This window comes from Alosa pseudoharengus, unplaced genomic scaffold, assembly GCF_046254945.1.
Source record: "Alosa pseudoharengus isolate Yale_2024_CS ecotype anadromous, Long Island Sound unplaced genomic scaffold, YU_APseudo_1.1 YU_APseudo_1.1_scf_16, whole genome shotgun sequence".
NCBI classification, from domain to species: domain Eukaryota; kingdom Metazoa; phylum Chordata; class Actinopteri; order Clupeiformes; family Clupeidae; genus Alosa; species Alosa pseudoharengus.
In genome coordinates, this window is record NW_027468630.1 from 36,365,569 (window position 1) to 36,389,058 (window position 23,490).

Consider the following 23,490-nt stretch of genomic DNA (forward strand, 5'->3'; position numbering starts at 1 on the left):
TATATAACAACAACATATTACATTTGTAGAGCAAGGGAATTCAGCCAGCCAATTACACATTGGGAGATGATTAGATGTCCTGATTGAATGTGCCAGACTAGGAGTTTAGCTCCCTTCAACGAGTGCCAAACTCCCTTCAATGAGTACCATGGGCCACGTGCCACATATAAAGTCTCATCCGAAGGACTTCTCCTACAGCACAATATTCCCATTAGCCTACTGCATTGGGGCATTGGGATTGGTCAACAACCGGAGGGAAGACTGCCCCCTACTGATCCACCAACATCACATGATCCAGCATCAACTTAGTTATCCCTGGAGGTCTTCCATCCAGTGCCAACCACATCCAGTGCCAACCAAGTTGACACCTGTTTAGCTTCAACCATTCAGCAACGACAGGGTACAACATTATCTATGGTCTGTGAACACTGTTACATTTCATTTCCACAATGTGACTGATACGTTACACACTGTGTAAAAGCACTTGCTATTCACTGTTATTAAGATGCTGCCTGTCAGGACACCTTGATAAATGTTTGTTAAATGTTTGATAAATGTTTGGTGGAGAGTCCTGCAGCTGATTCTGCACTGTATCTCAGTATGATATTGATCTCTCATGTCACGTGTAATGTATATGAGTAAAATGTTTTAAGGATTACTTTGTTTAGACACACCTTTTAAATCTAAACTCTAAAAAGTCTGCCAGCCACTGATTATTTTATTCATTTTATTGGATGACTGGCCTGCACACTGAGAACCCTCAGTCTTGGTAGTCAAGACTACATCATTGAGCAACCATTGTGGTTTGGAGAATATTAAACCACAATCACTCTTGTAATTTATCTATGGTAGGCGTTCAACAACAACTATCGGGAAATGCACCCCTGCAGTGTGATTTTCTTTGTTCTGCTGAAAACAAGTTCATCAGGTCTCAGACTTAAAGAATGCTTTTGCACCTATCTGAAGTCTACCTTTTGATGCAGCTAATCTTGTCTTTATATGGTTGACCGGAAAATAGTTCCTCCTCCTGTTGGTATAAAAGGGGAGGTTTCAGATAAAGCAGTCCAGCTCAACCTCTGAGACATCAGACATCATGTCTCTCTACACACTGGTACTGCCACTGCTGGTCTTGGTCTCCATCACCTCAGCAAGCCACTTCTGGGGAGGCACGATCTCCTTCACCCCTAAAGGAAGGAACCCAGATGGATCATACAGGGTAGAGCTCTTGTTTAAGATAACATTGTTTCATATTGCTTTCAGGATTAGTGAGTAGAAACATTACAGGGTTTTTTTCCAGCAATTGAACATGAAATCAATTTACAAATACTTGTAATATGATTCAGAATCAAATGCTAATCACTCACATCATTGCATTTTTTCTCTTAAAAAAGGAACAGAAAATAGAGTTCGTAGACTTTGTTAGACTTCAATTTCTATCACTATATGGCTTTGAACTGTGCATACACAAATGTGAAGTGTTCCTGGTCCTTCCCTTCCTTAACGGTACCTGTGTGACAAAATAATTGATTATTCACAGCACTGTAATTCCTGAGCCTTTCGTACAGACACTCTGGTTTCACTGCACACTGGCAAGATGAACAATAACAAATAATACATTAGCACTACTGAGGACAAAACGTCACTGACACCCATTACATTTAGCAGACACTTCTTGACCAAAGTGACTTACATATGTCAGCTATATTACAAGGGATCACATTGTCCCCAGAGCAACTTGGGGTTAAGTGCCTTGCTCAAGGGTACAATGGTAGAACCGGGAACTGAACCGACAACTTTCAGGCTACTGGTTTTTGCATATCAAGAGAATGTGCGCTCATTTTACTAAATTGTGCGCTCGTTTTAATTGTGGTCTTATCTTACTAGATTGTGAGCACATTTATATTGTATACTCTTGCTCTTGTTTTACAACATAATGCAGTCGTTTAACTAAGTTGTGGTCTCATTTTGCTAGACTGTGCGCTCAATTTAGTAAATTGTGTGTGTGTTTAACTAAATCGTGTACTTATTTAGTACAATTACAATTTAGTGAAATGAGCACACTATTTAGTAAAATGCATAGAATTTATTAAAATGTCCACACAATTTACTAAATTGAGAGCATAATCTAGCAAAATGAGCACACAATTTTGTAAGATGAGCGCACTTTTTCTGGATATACTCAAAAAAAATATCTTGCAATGACACCTCTGGGGTTCCGTATAAAAGATGTGTGTTTGAAAATGTTTCTGTAAAAATGAATGTATGTCCCTGACAAAGATGATATCACATTTTACTCAAGGTGGATTTCCGCTACAAGCACACTTTTGATAGTTGCTCTCAATCTTTGTACTGGGGCACCTGTAGAAGTGGACAGTGTGGAAGTCAGACAAATCTGGAACTAGGAATAATAGATGACAGTAATGGAAGGTATTCATACCAATACAATTGGTGTCAAAAGGAAGGAGTCATGACAAGAAGCCTTTGGAGTGATAGGCCTTTTCAGCTGACGTAAGTTCATCTATTTTGGCTAATATTTTCAAGAGAAAGAACAAGAATTAGAATTAGAATTTTCTTCACTCAATTCTATTGTAATTGTCCAGACAAAACTTAATGATCAAAATTATGATCAGAATTATCATGTTATTGAATGCAAGCAGGGGGCCATCCATAGGTTTGACTTTACAGAAAGCCCTTATGTTGAACCCATGAACAGTCTTTTAAATGAAGAAGATAGAGGAATGTAGCTTGGAAGATTGCAGAAAGTGTTTGATTTTTGATCATTTTGATTTTATGGTGAAATTATGATCATGTATCTCATGTGACATCATCTTCATTCTATCCCTTTTTTAGTGCAAATAGTTGCTGTTGGGTGTCCCTGAGAAACTCTATTGTGTATTGGGACCTTCCAATCTTGGTAGATCTTGGAGTTAGATCCGACACGAATGAACCGAACAGTTCTCCACATGCAACCATGATATCATTTGTCCGGTAAAATCTTGTCTTTATATTCAGTGTCTTTCAAACTGTATATCCCATTACTGTATATCTCATCATATTATGATTAGATTGATATCACATGGGTAGTGATTATTTGATATTAAATCACAAAAGTTAAATCGTAAAAAGATAAAGGTATTGACAAAGTTATTGTTAAAGTGTTGATGTTCAAGTGAAAGTTAAAACGTTAAATGTTGTTGGGATTTTACTAACACAAGGTTCCAAATCTTCTACAGTGTGCCACAGAACTGTCCGCGTGCATATAACTTCATAGGTTGTGATCCAGATGGTGATAAGTTTAGATGTGGAACCAGCAGGAGTCTACCCTCAGGCTTTCACCTTGATCAGGTAAGAGTTTCCCAGAAATAGCACACACACGTGCACATGTGCCCTCTCTGTCTGTCTGTCTCTTTCTCATTTTCTCTCTCTCTCTCTCTCTCTCTCTCTCTCTCTCTCTCTCTCTCTCTCTCTCTCTCTCTCTCTCTCTCTCTCTCTCTCTCTCTCTCTCTCGCTCTCTCTCTCTCTCTCTCACACGCACACACACACATACACACGCACACACACACACACATGAAGCACTCTCGGGACAACATGCAACATATATTTTGATATTTTTTCTCAGAATACTTGCAATCTACACTACACTGCCTGGGGCAGCACTGGCTACTATGGGTTTGAGCTTTATGTTGAGGACTTCCCAAATCAGCACATCAGTCTCACCTACAGTGACGGGACACAATCTATTAGGGGTCCATTGCATGCAGGACGCAGGCGGCGGGCCCCATGGGGGGGTTGGTATAACCAAACATCAACTCCACCTATTAGCACACCCCTCGCAACCAACCACTACACTCCTTGGCTGAGTTCAACCACCAGTACACCCTCTACTACTACAACTACGACTAACCCCACAACTCCTTGGTGGGGGGGATGGTTCCAAACCACAATTGCTCCAACTACTACAGCCAGTCCAACAACTCCATGGTGGGGGTGGTACCAAACTCAAAGAATCACAACTGCTCCAACTACTACAGCCAGCCCAACAACTCCATGGTGGGGGTGGTACCAAACTCAAAGAATCACAACTGCTCCAACTACTACAGCCAGCCCAACAACTCCATGGTGGGGGTGGTACCAAACTCAAAGAATCACAACTGCTCCAACTACAACAGCCAGCCCAACAACTCCATGGTGGGGGTGGTACCAAACTCAAAGAATCACAACTGCTCCAACTACAACAGCCAGCCCAACAACTCCATTGTGGTGGTGGTACCAAACTCAAAGAATCACAAGTGCTCCAACTCCAAGAACTACGACTACGACTACAACTAGCCCCCCAGCGACCTCTAACCCTTGGTCACATTACGGCACTCCATTGAGTCGACTTCCACTGCAATTTGTTGTTTTGGGTGAGACTTGATGAAAATATAAATCTTCTTGTCTTGTCCTCTGTCAAAGAATCCCAAATGCACTAGTTATTAATGATTTGTTGCTATCACAGTTGATGTTCCAGCTCCATCCTGCAGTGAGGGAGTATACTTGCCTAAGTTCCTGCATCCCACTCCAAACAACAGAGAGCGACTTCATGCAGCCATCAACCAGGAGCTAGAAATCAGAATAAATGCGACAGCTTCTGTCTCAGTGTAATAAGAACTCCACATAATTTGTGCATGTGTATTTCTGTGTGTTGATATTAGGCAGCCGTGTCAATAAACTATTACCCTATCTTCAATAATGACATAATGTTTGTCCTCTCTTGAAGGGTTCGTGATCTCATTATAAGTGGGCCTCTAAACATCACAAAGGATAGAACCACCTCTGGGGAATTTGTCCTGAGATGGACACCCAGGACTGATGACCTTGGCCAGCATTTCCCCATCTGTTTTATTGCTGAGAGCAAACTGGGGTAAGATGAGAAACTTTTCTAATGTTTGGTTGCAATGTTATGTGTAGGACTGACATATATTGTTTCTCTGAGTTGCATGTAACAAATATGAAGAAAAAATATGAGTTTATATCTATTTGAACAATATAACCCTATTCACACTCATTTCTTTGCTGTTTAACAACAAGTAACCTGTTCTCTCAGGATTGAGCTTTCAAATTAGACAGCACTCTATTCCTTGCATATTTTTATCATTGTTGGAGATACCAGTCCAAATTAAAATGTGCACTGTGTCAGTGTTAACCAGTCAGTGTATCTCATTTCAGTGCCAACTTCTACCAGTCTGAGATGAGATGTGTCGTTGTTGAGGTTGAACATCATCAATTTGGTTTGTATTTTTCATTATTCCAAGAAACTAGTAAATACTAAGGGATACATGTTTGCTTGACTATAATGTAATGCACCATTATCTGATACCCACAGCTCCTGAAGCCAATGTGATTTGTTCTGAGAATTTCATGGCCATTGAGCTGGAAACATCAATATCAGAGAGTATCACGCTACATGTGGATCACCTGCGCCTCAATGACCCATCTTGCACACTCTACTCCAATGGCACCCATGTCTTTGCTAACATGTCCCTTAACACGTGTGGTACTACGATGGAGGTGAGTGAACTTTTTTAGCCCAACCAAATTTCTGTACAAAGTGTCTTTCGAAAATTAACATGCTCTCCCTTATTTCTTTTTTAAAGGAAGATGACGACAGTCTCTTTTTCAAGAATGAAATTGTGTCATTTGATAACCAAAACGACGTCATAACCAGAATCAACCAGGTGGAGTTTCAGTTCTTCTGCAAGTACCCTAAGAAAAGCAGTGTGACCCTAGAGTTTGACACTCACAGAGGCCCTTACGTATTCATACAAAAAGGATTTGGAACTTTCAGTTATCAGTTTGAGTTCTTCCGGTCAAGTCAATTCCAATATCGGAGGGACCCTAAGTCTTATCCCCTGGAATACGGCCTTGGTGAGAGGATGTACATGCAGATTGAAGGCATCTCTTCAGTCAACAACACTGAGCTCTTTGTGGAGTCTTGCAAGGCCAGTCCCAGCGATGACCCTCAAGCCCAAACGTCCTATTCCATCATTGAAAATGGGTACGTTTGACAAGGGCTGCTGTGGATACTGGGGAGGTCTCTGTCATGTTTTGTTGCTACTTCTCCCATCACAGTAAACATTTCTCATCTCTTCACACAGATGCAAGAAAGATGAAACTGTGCAGTTCTACTCAAACCATGACAATAAAGTCCAGTTTGGAATGAAGGCATTTAAATTCATCGGATGGCATGACCAGGTAACAGATCCCAAAATGAACACACCTCATTTAATGCATGTTCATTTGTAATCAGTGCTAGAAATGGTTTGTCTGTCCATAGGTTTTCATCACCTGTTCAGTGATACTGTGTGAGGCTGGAAACCCCAACACCAGGTGTTCTCAGGGCTGCACCAATGCCACTGCCTCACCTGCAGTGCATCACCATCACAGGAGAGAGGCTCCCATTCAGACCACCAGTCACTACGTTTCCCAGGGTCCTGTGCGGCTCAGCAGGAGCGCAGACATCAGGGATGCTCCAAGCACAGGTGACTGTCCTCTTGTGTATCTCTCTGTGTCTCCAGGGTCATCACAAAATGCACTATACGTCACAGTTCAATGTCATAAGATGTCCTTATGTTTCAGTTTCTTAAGACAAACAGACCATACATGACATGCAGTTTGTAACTGTTGCTTAACTGTTTTCTTACAGTGATAAATAATGGTTTGAACATGAATCTTGTTGTCATCGCTGGATGCCTGCTGATAGTTTCTGCCATGGTGTGTGGTGCAGTGATCTACACAAAGCGACCTAAGATTGCGTATCAGCCACTGCCAACTTCTGACTCTTAAGGCAGATGTCCTACATGCTGTACACAGGATGTTGCTATAGAATAGAGTTGTGTTCAAGCTAAATATTTTGTTTCTAGCCAAGGTTGGGTTTACAACATACCTGTCAATACTCCCGTTTTTCCCGGGTTTCTCCCGTATTTCAAGGTCATCTCCCAGCACCCTCCCGTTTTGTTATTTCTCCCGGAAAACTCCCGTAATTTGCATAGCCATCAAACTTCATTTTAAAATCATTGATCCATTCTGGTTGCCAGATTGTGTATGAAATACACTCTACACATACACGATCACTTGGTTTCAATTTCAACCGTTTTGTTTGGAGTTTTGGAAGTAGGCTGCAGGCAGGCAGCTGGTGGATACATAACTGGCATGCGTAAGGTAATGGTAAGGTAAAAGCAACGACCGAAATGCAGTGTTAAAAACACGTGTATGAAACGTATTAAATATGCCCCCCCACTCCCGTTTTTGGAAAGCTAAATGTTGACAGGTATGGTTTACAAACTACTTTATCACTAATGAAACAGATGGGGTACATAGACACACTAGTGTCAAGTTCAATTATGCACATATATCTGTAATATATGTAATGATTATTTCATTTTAGGTGTTCAGTAAAATGGATGTTCATTACAATTTTGGGGGTGTCCTCTTGGTTTCTGGTTGTCTACATAAAAATAAAGATTTCTTCCTCATTAATTATATGTAGCAGAAGGGGATAAGGGAGTCATTCGGTAACCAAAGGGTTGCAGGTTTGAGCCTGATTCCTCCTGTCCCTATCAAAGTGTCCTTGAGCAAGATACTGAACCCCACTGAAAACTTCTGGTCTGTAGGTTGGCACCTTGCATGGCAGCCTCTGTCATATGTTTGTGTGAATGGATGAATGAGGCAGAAACTTGTAAAACACTTTGATACTCGGACGAGTAAAAAACCCTACACAAATGCAGTCAGTGTACCACCAGTGTAACACATATGCATACATTTTTTTCCATGTTTTTTGTAATTTGTACATTTGTATTTTTATATGCAATAAAACAAATAGACCCAAATATGTGAAACCTTCCTCTTTGAAGTGCATGTTTAAAGATGTCAAGAGTAATATTGCATTCTTACTTCCTCCATTCCTATGCTTTACCTTAAACCCCATTCTTATGCTTTACCTTAAACCCATCCTATGCTTTACCTTAAATCCCATTCCTATGCTTTACCTTAAACCCATTCCTATACCTTCTTTTGCAAAGTCTTGAAGGCCGTCCCTGCCATAGGAACTCTGATATCAAACTATCTTGTTTACGGAAGAATGCTTTTGTTAAGTAGACTCGTAGACATTGAGAGGTAAGAACATTTTGGTAAAATATTCATTTGAATAGAGTTAACATGTCCAGCTACAGATAGGGGAGGTAGGGACCAGCGCTTTAGATCTCGTTTGGTTCTAGTAAGCAAAGGTTTAAAGTTTGCTCTAAAGAGGTTTTCAAACGTATCTGTAATTTGAGGTATGTGCATTTATCAACGACTTTAAATGGCACTTTTTGTGATAGGAAGTTGTGCCCAGCTGCATTCAAAGGGAATAACTCGCTTTTGTCATAGTTGCCTTTATAGCCTGAAATTTCCCCAAGAGCCTCCAGTGTGGTAATTTGGCAGTGATAAACTGAGGAAAGTACCTTTTGTTCAGCCTCACCCCTTAAGATTCCAGAGATTTGTGGATGGTAATGTTAAGCTATATAAAGGGGCTCAATGGTGATTGTGAAAAGTATTAGATAGGGGGCAGCCCTGTCTGGTTAGGGTCTTAATTGTTTTTGGATACTACATTATGAGTTTACCTTATCTAAAAAAATGGCTATAGGTATGGCAATAAAGATTTCAAACAAATACACCATGATGTCTCTCTGAAAGATTTAAATTATGAAGTGATCATCTTGGTGGATTAGTCTTTACCCAAACCTGATCTTGAAAATACACTTTCCACCCACCAGATGGCAAGATTGAGCCAGTGTTTTCGTCTTGATTATATTAACCTGAATGTGAGACACTCAGTCCAGGCAACAAACTAAACTATTTTCTACCTCGTTATGACAGTAAAATGTTTAAAGATATGAAACTTTTATTTTAAATCAGTTTTAAATAAAATGAATGTGTTATATTATTTCCTACAGCTATTTGATTACCTCAAATAAATTATCTTTTTTTTAAAGTGTGTTTTTCTATAATGGACCTTTTTATTGGTTTCCAAAACTGGTTTGGAGACTTACTGTATGTTAGTATCTCCTGACATATCCGCTTATCCGCCAGTGTTTATGCCTCTGAAAATGAACAAACTTTGTATATTTCCACATAGTTGTCCCCCCCCCCCCCCCTGTTTGCTGTAAGGGCAGGAGAAGACATGGGGTAGTTCACAGTGTGACTGTCTGACCTCTTGGACCCTGTGAAATTCCGTGGATTCCTGGCATTCTCTCTGTGTAGCCTATATATTGTCTGCTGTGATTAAATGTCAGTTTTTGTCAGGCTGATTAGAGACTGAGGAAAAATACTTGGTAATGCATGTGCTGAGAGTGGCGATTTCAAACAGCTTCAAGTTTGTGGTGTGAAAAATAAAGAGTTAGAAGGGATGAAGGAGAGAGAAGGCGGAGCAATTTAAAATGAGAAAGGTGTAGGTTCAATTTATTTCAGGACTGACACTGTGACAATGAATGGTTTTGGTTGGCAATTGCCTTCATTTAAAAATCATTCAGGGGAAAAACACAGTCATCATCACCAACAGCTGATTAAACAATAAGCCCATTCACTTGAGCCATTACACATGAATACGAATGAATAGAAACAAGCTAAGCAAATCCCAAAGTTAGACTCTTCAACAAGTTGACAGGTCAATTACAGGACTCATGTGACATATGACTCCACTTTAGACCATCAGGCCTCATCAGACTATGATGTCATTCTCACATTTCATAAAATAATGTATACCCAAACATGAGGTCACATGCTGTACATACAGGGACAAATGCAAACAGTAGTAGCTGACATGGACACATGTGTGATGATCTCCCTCGTCCTGCTGAAGTGGGAATATCCTCCAGTTAGCCTTTGATGAAAATGTATTCTCATGTTTACAGTCTGCCATGCGGATAAATGCTGAAGTGCTGGCATACTCTGGTCCTCATGTCATGTCTCTGGAAGAGGCTGAAGTAAGAGTGATCTAATTTTAGTTACTGAAATGGGGACAAAAGTGAGTGGGCTGGGGTCTGGGGTCATGGGGCACATGACTTCCTCAGTGTGAAGAGACCAGACAAGACTGTGGGAGGGAGACGTAACCAGAGAGGGTCGCAGGGATGAGGACACCAAGTAGCTGTCAGACAATTCTAATCCTGTCCTGTTTAAAGCGGGCAATACAAAAGTCTTGGGAGAGAGAGAGAGAAATATAAAATTGAAAGTGGCTATAGCAACAACAACAACAACAATGTAATAATAATAATAATAATAATTATAATTATAATAATAATAATAATGAAAAGGCTAGATCTTAATCTAGGCTATCCAAGACTTAAATAATGTTAATAAACGCCAACACATTAATCATCATGGAGAGGAAGGCTAAGCTTCTGCATAGGCTTGAATGTATGATTGTGTTCACTCTCCTTGCTTTAGGATGTGGGGCTGATATTTGCTTTCAGATTTAAATAAATTCACTTCGTGGGGCTTTGCATGGTCAGCTTTTTGTCTGTAGCGTTCAGATACAGGTGTCTATATATATTTTGTTTTTTATTTAATTTGAGTAGGCCTATGCTTGACGCCACGGGCTCCACATTCGCTTATGGCCATTTGCTTTGACACTGGAGCTACTCTGCGTGCGCTCCCTCGAGCCGAGCCACGTACCAACGTCACCAGCACGCACTGACTTTTCTGGAGAGCAGGAAACGGCTGATAGCACCAGTGACTTCTCCGCCGACCGGGAGAGGGACGGGTATCATCGATCAGGATTTTGGGAAAACCGAGATTCAGAGGCTGTCCTATGCTGGATTAAATTATTTCAAAGTGTGCGAAACCAACATGATTGCGGATAACTACATTTTACACGGCGGATCTTGTATTTAGGACACAGATCATAAGTTTTCCTGGTCTCCGTGAGCTCCAAGGTTTCTTCTGGATCTAGATAGCAGTCTGCTTTTCTTTTTGCTCCGTTCTACTTGGTGACGCGGCTCAACAGCAGAGAAGTGGTCTAACGTTAGAAGAAATAGCTGCTACCCTTGGATGTTAACTTTTTCACAGCGTTGCCTTAAGTACTTATTACGTCATTTGTTGGTGCACCGAATGCACTTTTGGGGCCTTACTTATTTCAGCACCGGAAAATTGTGGTATTCCCTCGCCATCAAATGAGTTGGCTAGTGTTAGCTTGTTAGCATAAAAGCTAGCGGTGTTTAGCTTAGTAGCTAGCTGGCTTGCTATTGAGATACGGGGGGTTGGCTAAATGTAAGTTTAAATACGTGGTTACAGTACTCATTTTTGACATATTATGTTGTATTATGACCACAATGCCGAGTCATGCTAGAAGTTAATTTATGTCAAACACAATTGCCAGTACAGCAAAACCATGCAATATATCCAAATACCCAGATAGCAAGCTAGCACTTGATTCAGATAATTGTCCAATGTTTGTCTGGTTTGTGAGGCCTCTGGATTTTTTCCTTCGTGTGGCGAACATTTCACAGACCGATTTCTTTTTTCTCAGTTGATGGATTTTATGATTTTTTGATGGCTTTGAGGATTATCACAACTTCACCGTTATATCTGAGGCCAAAACAAGAGTAGGATAACCGGTCTCAGATTACATTTCAGATAACGAACTGTTCCTGAAAACAAAAGAAAAGTGGACTTGACGGATATCTAAACAGTGCGAAGGTAAAACTACATGTTGATATTGGGTAGCATACCTTGATTTCGACTGTTAATAGTTATGTGAGCCATTCCAGGGAATCTATGTTAGACATCTCTTTTAGGTATAATGTTAAGAGTGATAAGCGTTAACATAACATAGTGTTTGGAGAGCTCATTCTAGTTCGGTTATGGTCGGCCTTTTAATCTGGTTATAATAACTCTTCACATAATTACATTAGTTAACGTTATATTACAGGTCATGTGGGTATGTCACCTCCTTTCTTATTTCTCACTCTGTCTTATACTTTAAGTGATGAGAATAATGTATCTTAATTTATACTTGTCTTAATTGGGTTAGGTAGGTGTCTTCAACGCTAACCTTGTTGTTTGCGAGTCAGACTGCTAGCAGTTTATGTGTAACGTTAGTAGCCTAATCATTCATTGCACAAAACCCCAGCACAGTTTAGACAGAGCATTTGTTATTTCTTCCTTCTCTATATCGATCTTATTTTGTCGAATAAAGTAAATCGATAACAGGGATGTTAAATAAATTATGGTAGAATAGTTTATAGGGGAGATATAGTTTTCACTCTAAAAGTACATCGCAGCTAGATTAAGTTTTTTCGTTTAATTTCATCGTCCACGTGAGATTCGTTTATTTTGCGATATTTTCAGCTGTTTGTGTAGTAACGTGGGTGCTTTTCCTTCAGAGATATTTGTCACGAGGATATAGATGATACGAATGTGATAGTTGCTTAACATTACTCCGACAGGCCTTCGAGACCGTGGTCTCTAGTTTCTCCTCATTCAGTTCCTTCGCCACATGAGGACAAAATGATGGTTAGCCACCGTTAAGATTCCGAGGCAAGGCTACAGTAGGGCAATGACAGCAGTGGTCAACTTGCAGGCAGGGGAAAGAGAAGCATCCTCCTAGTGCCATCTGTCAATCTGTCTCGTGCGGCTGAAAGTATAGCCCCTCCCCCTTCAGTGATCTTCATTGTGGTGCTTTCGTCGCTTGACCTCGTTATGAGAGCACAGCAGCGGAGTCCATTTGCCTAGTGAAATTAGGGTAACCCTTTTTCCTCTCCAGGCTTGTGATACCTAACTGCAAGTCTTGCAGGATTTGACAGGTCGGGATGAGGGTTATGATGTCATTGGTTGGGGTGGGTCAGGGGTATGCTATTGCTATTGCCTGGGTAGATTCCTCAGGATACATTGAATGGATGCTACTACATCAGGATTGCAAGTGGGCACTGAACTGAAAACAATAGATTTTGAATACTGGTGCCTTTGGGATTTTCCCCCCTCACACTTTAGCCCACTCACACTTTAGCCCATTCATCCAATTTTGAATGCATCCATGATGATATATTGAAGCTCTGGTCGCTTAAGTCTTCTTATATGATCGACCTCTGAATGTCTGGATAACCATCCCAAGAGATCCAGTGACACAATTAAGCGTCCCTTTGTTTAATGGGGAGCTTGGATATGCTATATGTTTAATTCCACCATAGAGGAAGCTAATCGTGTAGTGTGCTTTTTTCACTGTCCATGCTGGTCTTTTGACAGTGTGCGTGGAGACAGCAGCCAAGCTCTTTGGAATGTGCTGTTTAGCTTCACATCATGGCCAGCCTGCCTTCACTTTGAGTGTTGGTCAGAGTAAGAGGTCTGTTCTTTGAGCTAGTGATGTGTTCTGTAGATCTGTCAATCAAATCAGATTGAACCCTTTTCCTGCTGTTAAATCCAGTTATTATATTATGTAAGTGCGAATTTGGGAAGTTTGCATGATGAGATGTCTTATAAATAAATACATAGTGATTAAAGATTGCTGATTCTGCCAAGAAACACTCTCAATAAAAATTTGTTAAGAAAAAATGAAGTGAGTAGAGAAAGGTCCTAGACCATGATGTACTGTCATTTCTCACTTCAGTGGAGCAGCAAGGTACTGCTATATTCACACTTTTTACAGTACTGGTGCAGGGCAGGTTCTTCCTTTCACACCTTCAGTGACCGTGCCATATGTTTGTGTTGTCAACATTCGGGGGCAGGCACATCTCAAAGCAAAAAAGGAAGAGTAGTAGCTCAAACTACCAAATCGGTCAACCCCACCTTCAGGTAGTTGTAGTAAATGGTTGTGAGTTATCTACGGACATAGAGTGGGGCAGCGGTCTCTTTGCTGCCTGACAATTGTTGTCACAGGTTTGAATACTGAACATGCTATTGCGTGTCTTAAATACCAGTCTCTGCACTTAACATATTACATTTCCCATGCCATGCCTGATGGTTGTTTCTTGCAGATGATGTGCGAGGTGATGCCCACCATCAGTGAGGCAGAGGTGGGCCCTGGGAATGGCAGCGGCAGGGGCTCTGGGTCCCCGCTGCAGTCCGACTCCGAGGGCCACTTCGAGTCGCTGATGGTGTCCATGCTGGAGGAGAGGGACCGGCTCCTGGAAACCCTGCGGGAGACCCAGGAGAACCTGGGCCTGACCCAAAGCAAGCTGCACGAAGTTAGCCACGAGAGGGACTCCTTACAGAGGCAGCTCAACTCGGCTCTGCCCCAGGTAAGACGCTCGGTGTTGAGTCCACCCAGGTTGCAGCAGGCAGGATGGAGCTCTGCCCTGGGTGCAGAAGGTTCTTTTTGTGTGGGCTGGTTGAGCATTCACTGTTGTAGTGTTGTCACGATTTCTGATGAAGATATGTTTGGTCATGCTAGTTCCAAGGTCATAGTTGCTTGTGTCAGACAAAAGCTGAACTAGCCTTTTGTAGCAAACACAAGAGTATTTGACATCCACCATTTAAATTCAGTTTTTTAATGTTGGAGTGTTTGTGGGGTTATGATTTTACCCCTTAACTCTCCCTTGGATATCTTCAAAGAGAACACAAAAGCATGCTACTCCAATATTAACCATGGTCAGAGTTCAGGGAGAAGGGTTATGTAGGGTATTTCAACAGTTGGATCAAAGACAATATATCAGACCATGGTCTTCAACAGATGGCCAAACTGATTTAGGACGAAGGACTGAGGACCTTGTGAGTGAGGAAGCTAGAATTTCAGCCATTGTCTGTGGCAATGGTCCCCGGAGACCTTAAATGAAGGGTTCATGTTGGTCATATCTGTTTTTGTCTTTACATGGTCTGCACGAAGCTGTGGAGGTACTAGTATGTCTAAACAAACAGCTCCCCCCTCAGATGTGGCGCTCAGCCTTTCTCAACCTTCTCAGCAGTCTCTCAGCTTCACCTATGAAGAGGGTGAAGTAAGCTATGTAGATTGTCCCCACCGATTAGCGAGACATTTTGTTATCTCCGTTACATCATCTGAGATTAAGAGAGTGCTATCTTTCAAACACCTTTAAGGGCTATAATTGATTCACATGCTAAGTTAGTCATGACTGTGTTATGGTTTGCATTTCTTTAAAGAGCCCTTAATGTTTGCGTCGGCGTCAGGCTGTTGGGATTTGCCCTCTTGGTTTACTAGAGGAAAACCTTTAGAACAGAACCTGATGAGAATAGCACATGAGCTGTCGCTCCAGCTTCTGTGGGCCCAACAACGTCTGTTTATGTTTCCTGTGAGTGTGTTTCCTCCCCATGTATATTTAGCCATTATGTCCAATCTGGATGCATTGAAGGGGTTTCCTGCCAGCCCTATTTTGGACCCTTTTGCCCAGCTTTACACAGCAGATCTATGGGAGAGTAGAATGCAGTTAGAGGGATCCTCAGTACTGAAGATGAAATGATGGCTTGCAGTGCTCGGAAGGAATGTGTTGTGGAATACCTCCATAGTCAATTTTACTTTGATCTGGTGTGTGTGTGTGGGGGGGGGGGGGATAAAGAGAACGAGTCTCTTGTAAATTAGAGTATTCACCAGCAGTGTTTGTAAGGCCTAAAGTCTTTGTGGAAAACACTGTCTTTCAATCACATGTGTCTGCACACCTGTTTGGAAATGGTTTTGTCTGTTCAACAGGTTCAAGTTTGCATTTTTAATATTTTTTTTACTTTTAGAAAGTAGGTCTGACATAAGGAACCCTATCCATAACTATAGGGCATGATTCATAATTCATTGTAGTAGTAATTCTTCATGAAAATGAAAGGTGATGAGTCTTATTTATTTATTTATTTATTTTAGAAAAGGTCTAATGTTGAATGTCCATGCTACGCTGCTGCACAGTTGCCCATGTAGTCCAGGCGATGAGAAAGAGCCCACATTCAAATTCTTGAGATTGTGATATAGAGTGCTGGGGTTAGAAATGAGCTCCCTCCTCCTCGCCTTGTGGTTTGGATGTTGTGAGATATTTTAGAATGATCCGGTGAAGCCTTGTAGAGAGCTTTGGCAGCACACAATGCCTCTTTCTGAAAAACAGAGAGATGGGTAAAAACTGATGAACGGGAACTAAGACACAGATTGAGACACGCGCAGGGAACTCAGAAGAGATCAGTGAGAAGTGTGTTTATTGAGGGATGGAGGAAAAAAACTGTCTCTACTTTTGCTCTTTGGCCAGTTATTGAATTAGAGATGAATGACTGCATACTGTAATTGGCAGTTCTTGTACAATTGCAGAAATAAATGGCGTGTAGGCCTCTAAATCTGTTTTGTTGAGAAGCACATGCACACTCTGGACAATTCCCCAGGCAGGAGCAGTCTCTCTCTCTCTCTCTCTCTCTCTCTCTCTCTCTCTCTCTCTCTCTCTCTCTCTCTCTCTCTCTCTCTCTCTCCTTCCCTCCCTCCCCCTCTCTCTGCAGGGATGTTCTGGCCTTCACACAGACTAATAAATGGCACCACGGAGAGAGGAGAGCGGGCAGGAATGTGTATGTGCAGAAGTAGAGGAGGCGTGTGTGTGTGTGCGCAGAAGTGAAGGAGGTGTGGGTGGGGGAGGACATGTTGACATTCACAAGAGGGCTGGCAGACATGTGAAGCTTGAGGGCCTTAAAGTAGCTGCCGCCCATCTCTAACTGTTTGTTTTATTGTTTAATCTGATGAAATGGATTTATGAAAATGTCATTTGTGATGCGCTTGGTTTTCAAAGCCAAAGCAAGGTTGGGCAAGGGTCTTGTTGGGCAAGGGTCTTGATTTCAAAGGACTTGCAGGTAAAGGATTATCTGCTTGGTCAACAGAACACTCCCAGTTGAAATAAGATCAGACTCTTTTCACGAGAGTTTGCTATGTGTTTGGTAGCACTGCAGGCTCCACCATCATGGTTACTGTCTCAGCCCAAAGGCGTCAACGGGTAGAGAAATACTTTGGCTGTAAAGGCTAAGTGCGTCTTCAACGTTGTGGGACAGAACAGTGCGTGAATCAGTAGGAGGGTTTACATGGACAGTTTAAAAAAAATAAAAATAAAATGTAGTCATTTCGGTTAAACTATTCCAACTGAAAGATTTGTGCCATCTGTTTACATGGAGTATGTTCTATTCCAATCAGGTGCACAAGCACTGGAATCTTTGATCGTAATAGTCATTACTGCTTTACTTTTCCTTGAAGCTACAGCAGGCAACCCAATTGACGAATGGCTGTTCAATCGGAATAAATATTTATTCTACATTTATTCTGATTCACTCATTATGACCGCCGCGCAGCGAAGCGGCGGTCATATAGGTTTAGTCAGATTTTTTTTTTTTTTTTTTTTTTCTTTTTTTTTTTCTTTTTCGCATGTCCAAATTTCCGTCAATGAGTCCCGGGACACTGAAAGACCGGGGTAGACGAAACTTGGTGGGCATGTAACCCCATATGGATAGCATGGAACCATCGTTTTTCGTTTTGATCTGTAGCCCCCCCGCTGGACTGCACCCCCCGAAAGGAGGGTAGGGCAGACACAGTTTTCTGTGAATATCTCGAGAACCGTAAGGTTTAGGAGGACCATTTTTTTTTTGTAAGTTGATCTCAAGGGGCCATGTCAACCCTCATTTCATGTATAGCGCCACCTAGTTAAACACAAAAAAGTAAAAATGAGGTGTTGTAATCGCAGGTATCTGTGACCTAACATAGTCAAAACTGCACGAAATTGGAAGTGTATGATCATTATGACACCCTCTGAATGCACGCCAAGTTTCGTGGAATTCCGTTCATGGGGGGCCACACAATAAATTCATTTATGTTACTATACACCAACTGGCCTGTAGGTGGCCAGAGACAGTTTTCTGTGAATATCTCGAGAACCGTAGGGCCTAGGAGGTCCACCTTTTTTTTGTATGTTGATCTCAAGGGGCCATGTCAACCCATCCCATTACCACTTATTTCATGTATAGCGCCACCTAGTTAAAAATTAAAAAGCAAAAATTTAGGTGTTTTCATCACAATATCTCTGGCTGACATGGTCAAAACTGCACGAAATTGAAAGTGTAGGATCATTATGACACCCTCCGAATGCATGCCAAGTTTTGTGTACTTTCGTTCATGGGGGGCCTTACAATAAAATAATTTATGTGTACATTTAGTGACGTACACCAACAAGGATTCCCGGGACACTGAAAGACCGGGGTACACAAAACTTGGTGGGCATGTACCCCCACATGGATAGCATGGAACCGTCATTTTTCGTTTTGATCTGTAGCCCCCCCGCTGGACTGGACCCCCCGAAAGGAGGGTAGGCCAGACACAGTTCTCTGTGAATATCTTGAGAACTGTAGGGCCTAGGATGACCATTTTTTTCCGTATATTTGCCTCCAGGGGTCATGTTAACCCATTTCATGTGCACACATGTGCACAAACAGATACACACGCACACACACACATTCACAGTAATCATACGTATGACATATACTCACACAGTAGACACATGTACGCTTCCATGCACAGGCACATACGCAGGCACACACACAAGCACGCACACACACACACACACACACTCACACACACACACACCCACACACATAACATAAACATAACACAAACAATCAAGAATTTCTCAGAATTATGAACAGGCAAGATGGAGGTGGGGTTGTATAAAATGAATTTTACATGTAAAATCTATGAACTAATCATGTTTTGGGACTTGTTGTCTAGCAGATACCAGTGAGAATTGAGTGTGGATAATGCAATTTAGTGAGACAGTTAGAATCATATAGGCCTTTCAGCGTGATTTCTTTTTGTGGAAAAAATGTGCTGGACTGGGCGGCGGTCATATTTTGTACCGCTCTGCGGTACATCTAGTTATTCTGATTCTAATTGGATTAAAATTGTCCATGTAAACCTACCTACTGGTAAAAATTGCGAGAAACTACGATTAATCTGACTCCATGAAATTAATAAATTGACCATCAATAGTATTCCAAGTAGCTAAGTAGGCTAGTGCCACAATGGTGGCGTGAGGAGATATAGGGATGGGGGAGAGAGGGGGGCAAGCTAGAAGCAAGATCTAAATAAGAATTCAAGTTATTATGCAGGCTACAGTAGAGTTCTTCATCTACAACTATGCACATATTTCATTGAAACTATGATTATATTGCTACCCACATTGCAAGCATTAATTCAAGACCAAACATGAATATGTTACATTGATGCATTTACAAATAATTTGATATTCTTTTTGTTACAATGGAGGTTGGGGGGGGGGGGGGTTATAGGCAGGAAGTCAGGTGTCAAAAGTCTGTATAGTAATTAGTTTAACTTTGGCCAGACCACCTGTGTGGGGGTCAAACAATGAGTCTTTGTGCGAGATCACAGAGGGGCCGTCTAATAACATGCCATATGGCTTCCAGGCCTTCAGTATTTTGCAACATTACAGTTAAGCCATAAAACAGAAATATCCAGCACATGATTTTATGAAGGGATATCTCTGTCCAGTGTCCAGATAATTGCAATCTGCTGTGCATTGACTGGAAGTAAGAGTAGTGTCCTCATTCTTTGTCTTCAAGTGAGTTATGTAAACCTGACCCACTTAGGTCAAGTCCAAGCCTGTTGTTTAAGGTGAGTAATAGGATGGTACTGTGCCACTGTCGGAAGCCTGCCACTGGCTGCTCAGGTTATGTGAGTGTGGTTGTGTTGTCACCTCACTTTGTCCTGCTTTTAATGTGGTGGCCTAGTAAAAGAGCCGGACATGGTGAGCTGTACCCTCAAGGAAAGTGTATGTGTGTGTGTCAGCCCATAGAAGGAGAGGGTGGTGTGAGTGTGCATAAACTCTTAACATCCTGTCCTGTCGTGAGAGCCTTTTAAATAGATAGCTCCTATGGCCTTCTCTCGCCCTGCCTTCCTGGTTTTCTTTCACTCTCTCTCTCATTCTCTTTCTCTTTCTCTCTCTCTTGCTCTCCCTCTCTCACCCCCTCCCTACTCAAAGAACTGAGAGAGAAGAGAGCCTGACCACCAAAACCACAGATCAGCAGTCTTCAAACACACCAGCCCCCCTCTGAGCTCTCTCTGCCCCCTTGGTGGCCCTCCCATATACTCCTGGAGAGCTTGACCCGTCGGGGTGTGGAATGCACCGGCATTCCGAGGTGGCAGGGTCGTGTGTGAGAGTAAGAGGGTGTGATGCCTCCCATTACGTCTCCAGGCGAGTTTTTGTGTGTGTGTGTGTGTGTGTGTGTGTGTGTGTGTGTGTGTGTGTGTGTGTGTGTGTGTGTGTGTGTGTGTGTGTGTGTGTGTGTGTGTGTGTGTGTGTGTGTGTGTGTGTGTGTGTTGAGGCTGGATGGTTGGTCTATGGCAGGGGTGGGCAACTAATTTCCCCAAGGGGCCACATGACAAACTGGGACTGTTGAGGAGGGCCGGACCCAAAATACTGAACTCAATTCTGTCCAATTCTATTCTGTTCTTGTATAACATTAAGTAAATCATATGGTTTTGTTTACTACTCGTAAGAACAGATGAAAATGTGAGGGAGACCAAGGAAAAACAGCAATAGGCTATTTAATCTATGTCCAGTATTTAATTCTCATTCTCGAAAATTATTTTTTGACATTGACTTTTTTTTTTTTCAGTTTTCAAAGACTGATATAAAAAAGTACTACAATATCTATATAATTAGGCTAGGCCATGAAAATGTGAAGGAGTCACACAACCATAGGCCTGTGCCACCATTTCATCAACACTCAGCAATATTTCATCATTAAATCATTACCATCATTAAATTAACTCTATGAAGAATTAGACTATGAAAATGTGGAGCAGACAATAGTAGGCTGTCATTAGTTAATCAACATTCACAAAGAAAACTATTTAAAAAATGTAGGCTATGTTTTTGCTTTAACTTTATGCACAAAACTGTGATTGGTCAACTCGCCCTGTGTGTTGAGCCGGCTGCTTCAAGCAACCTGTGGGTAGTAGCATCATACTAGTTCACTAACATAAGCTTTGCAAATAAACTCAGACATATTTTGGTTACAGTGACGGGGTTATCCGAATGTAAACTGTCTATCTGCCAGTAACGTTTTGAAATTAACACTTCGTATCGCCAACAAACAGCAGGAGTTCGTTCTGACAACCTTTGCCGTGGTGAGCGTCGCAGACATAAGAGACACAAAAGTTTGAAAGGTTTACGCCGACTTAAAGGCAACTGCATTGTGTCGACGCAGAAGCATAAATTCTATTCACCAGCACATCAGTGAGGGTGTTTACATCGTATGCATCCACGCACAAATGTATGGGCGTACAAATAGCAGTCGCTTTCAAAATAAAAGCTCTATGCTAGGCTCTTGACTATTGTTCTTTCACGGACCTTACGCGGGCCGGTCAGGGAAAGCCCACGGGCCGGATGTGGCCCGCGGGCCGTATGTTGCCCATGTATGGTCTATGGTCTCTGAATGTGAGAAGGTCACCCATTCTTTGGTGCGTAGCATGCTCCCCAGCAAAGCACTCTGGGTGCACAGCAGCTCCTCCAAGGCCTGCCAGGGGGCCAGCTGTAGACACCCATGTGCACGGCACACAGCTGAGCGGGTTTATTTGAAGCGCTCTCTCTTTGATTGGGCTAATTGCGCCGCACTGGAGTGCGTGGCTCGTTAAGTGTGTGGTTTGGTTGAAGTGGGGTCGTCGCCTAACCATTAGCCTTCCTGTACATCTCTCTCTGTCTCTCATTCTCTCTCTCATTCTCTCTCGTTCCCTCTGTTTGTTTCTATCACCCTGGTTCGGTGAGAGCACAGCGATCTTTAAACAGACATGGCACAGTGGAAGCTTTGTACTGCTGGGAAAGCACAGCCCACTTCACGTGACTTCTCCCTCTTTCTTTCTTTATTTCTTTCTTTCTTTTCTCTTTCTGTGTCTCTCTTTTGTCTGTCTCTTTTTTTTTTAAGTAATTGGGGTGAGTGAAAATAAAGTGGGAGGGAAAGAGGGTGTGAGTGCAAGCAAGTCTGAGAGCTCGCTGGCTGCTTCTCTGTCGGTCTTGTGATCCTCGTCCAGAAGCAAGGGAAGGGTGATTTAAAACGAGAGGGGTGGAAGGAGGGGCTGAAGTGTCCAAAACAAAAGGCGAGAACGCTACATGGTCTCTTCTTTGGGATCTTCATTTTCCCCACACACTTAAGAATTCTTCCCCACAACCCCACACTCTCCTTACAGCCACAGGCTTGTCACCTCCAGAGCTGTAGCAAAGGACTTCACTTTTGGAGTTTAGTCAGTTTATTCAGTGGCCATTAAAGGAGGGGTGGGGGGTTATTGATTTTCCTGCAAAATCCAGCCGGCTGTATGCTGTGTGTCCATGGAAAGTCTGACGGTGAAATTCCATTTAAGCTTGTGTGTGTGTGTGTGTGTGTGTGTGTGTGTGTGTGTGTGTGTGTGTGTGTGTGTGTGTGTGTGTGTGTGTGTGTGTGTGTGTGTGTGAGAGAGATCGGGATCGAGTGTTTTTTTTTCCATGCAGTGAAAATATGAGGGAGCCGTGCCAGCCATGGAAGCTTGGTCTGGTTTGAGTGGGGATGGTTCTGGGGGAGGCCTAGCCTGTGCCACTAATGCATGCTGTACACTCATCAGCTGAGCGGTTAGGGTCCCAATCACTTTGCTCACTCCTTTATGGGAATATAGGCAGTATTGTTCAAAGAATAATTATGAGCTGATTTCCCAGATTCTTTGCTTCTGTCTCGGCCTTCCACCCACATGTCTGCAGTATCTGTGGAATATGATGGGGTAGATCCGTGCCAAATTTGTTCATTATTGACATCAAGTGCTGAACCTGTGCCATCCTGTTTTATGGAATGTAACACATCTTGGCCCATTGAATTCATTCAACACTGAGCTAAGTCTCCCGGTAGGTGCTATGTGAGTAAGATCTTACATTGTTTCCAGTAATCCGTATGCTATTTTAGCAGCCGTTGTTTAGATAGTGTTCTTGTCAGCCACGCCAGTGCTGTAGTGAGTGATGGCTGTTGTGTCAACAGTGTTTTTTTTTTCTGTGCTTGGAGATAAAGGGTTCAGTGTCTCAGCTAATCCTAAATCTCTTCGAGACGCAGATCAGTGTAAGTTAGAGGGGGGGGTCCAGCCAGATAATCCAGTATTTCGGAGTGGCTGGGCAAACAGGGTTGAATGTGGTGTTTGTGTGTAGTCCCATAAACGTCTCATGTCAGGCAGTCTGCTCATGACCACACACGCACACATCAATCACCAGCCTTAATTGAAGTCCTGCTATCAAAGCAGCAGTGGTAATACTCTATACTGTATTTTAGAGAAGTCTGGTGGGATCAAGTATCTCAAAGAAATGAGCTTTAGGCCTAGATGTTGTTGTGCTTAGCTTGCATGTATTTGTGTATCCAACCACAGCATTTCCAATAATGTGTATGGGGTCAATAGCCTTTCTATAGGGCAAGGTTCTTGCCTCTGGTAGTGACCTTTGTTTTTAGTGTGTGTGTGTGTTGTGTATACTTCTAACCTGTGTGTGTGTTTGTGAGTGAGTGTTA

The 23,490-nt window shown here is 42.3% G+C and overlaps 2 protein-coding genes across 12 annotated transcripts in view; both read left to right on the forward strand.

Annotated features, from left to right (window-relative positions):
• Positions 1 to 1,055: 1,055 nt before the first annotated feature.
• On the forward strand, positions 1,056 to 7,868 carry LOC143126005 (uncharacterized). Its single transcript, XM_076287906.1, has 13 exons — positions 1,056 to 1,216; positions 2,300 to 2,508; positions 2,851 to 2,988; positions 3,234 to 3,345; positions 3,620 to 4,406; positions 4,499 to 4,640; positions 4,760 to 4,903; positions 5,209 to 5,270; positions 5,366 to 5,550; positions 5,637 to 6,037; positions 6,138 to 6,234; positions 6,317 to 6,521; positions 6,686 to 7,868. The coding sequence occupies exons 1-13, from the start codon at positions 1,094 to 1,096 to the stop codon at positions 6,823 to 6,825; spliced, it is 2,745 nt and encodes a 914-aa protein (XP_076144021.1). The 5' UTR covers positions 1,056 to 1,093; the 3' UTR covers positions 6,826 to 7,868.
• A 2,870-nt stretch (positions 7,869 to 10,738) lies between these two features.
• Positions 10,739 to 23,490, forward strand: part of ppfia1 (PTPRF interacting protein alpha 1) — a 50,387-nt gene continuing 37,635 nt past the window's right edge. For all 11 annotated transcript variants that reach the window (XM_076287907.1, XM_076287909.1, XM_076287910.1 and 8 more), the window contains exons 1-2: positions 10,739 to 11,712; positions 13,986 to 14,249. In XM_076287907.1, coding sequence (XP_076144022.1) covers positions 13,986 to 14,249 — 264 coding nt within the window. In that variant the 5' untranslated portion in view covers positions 10,739 to 11,712. The remainder of the gene's footprint in view (positions 11,713 to 13,985; positions 14,250 to 23,490) is intronic.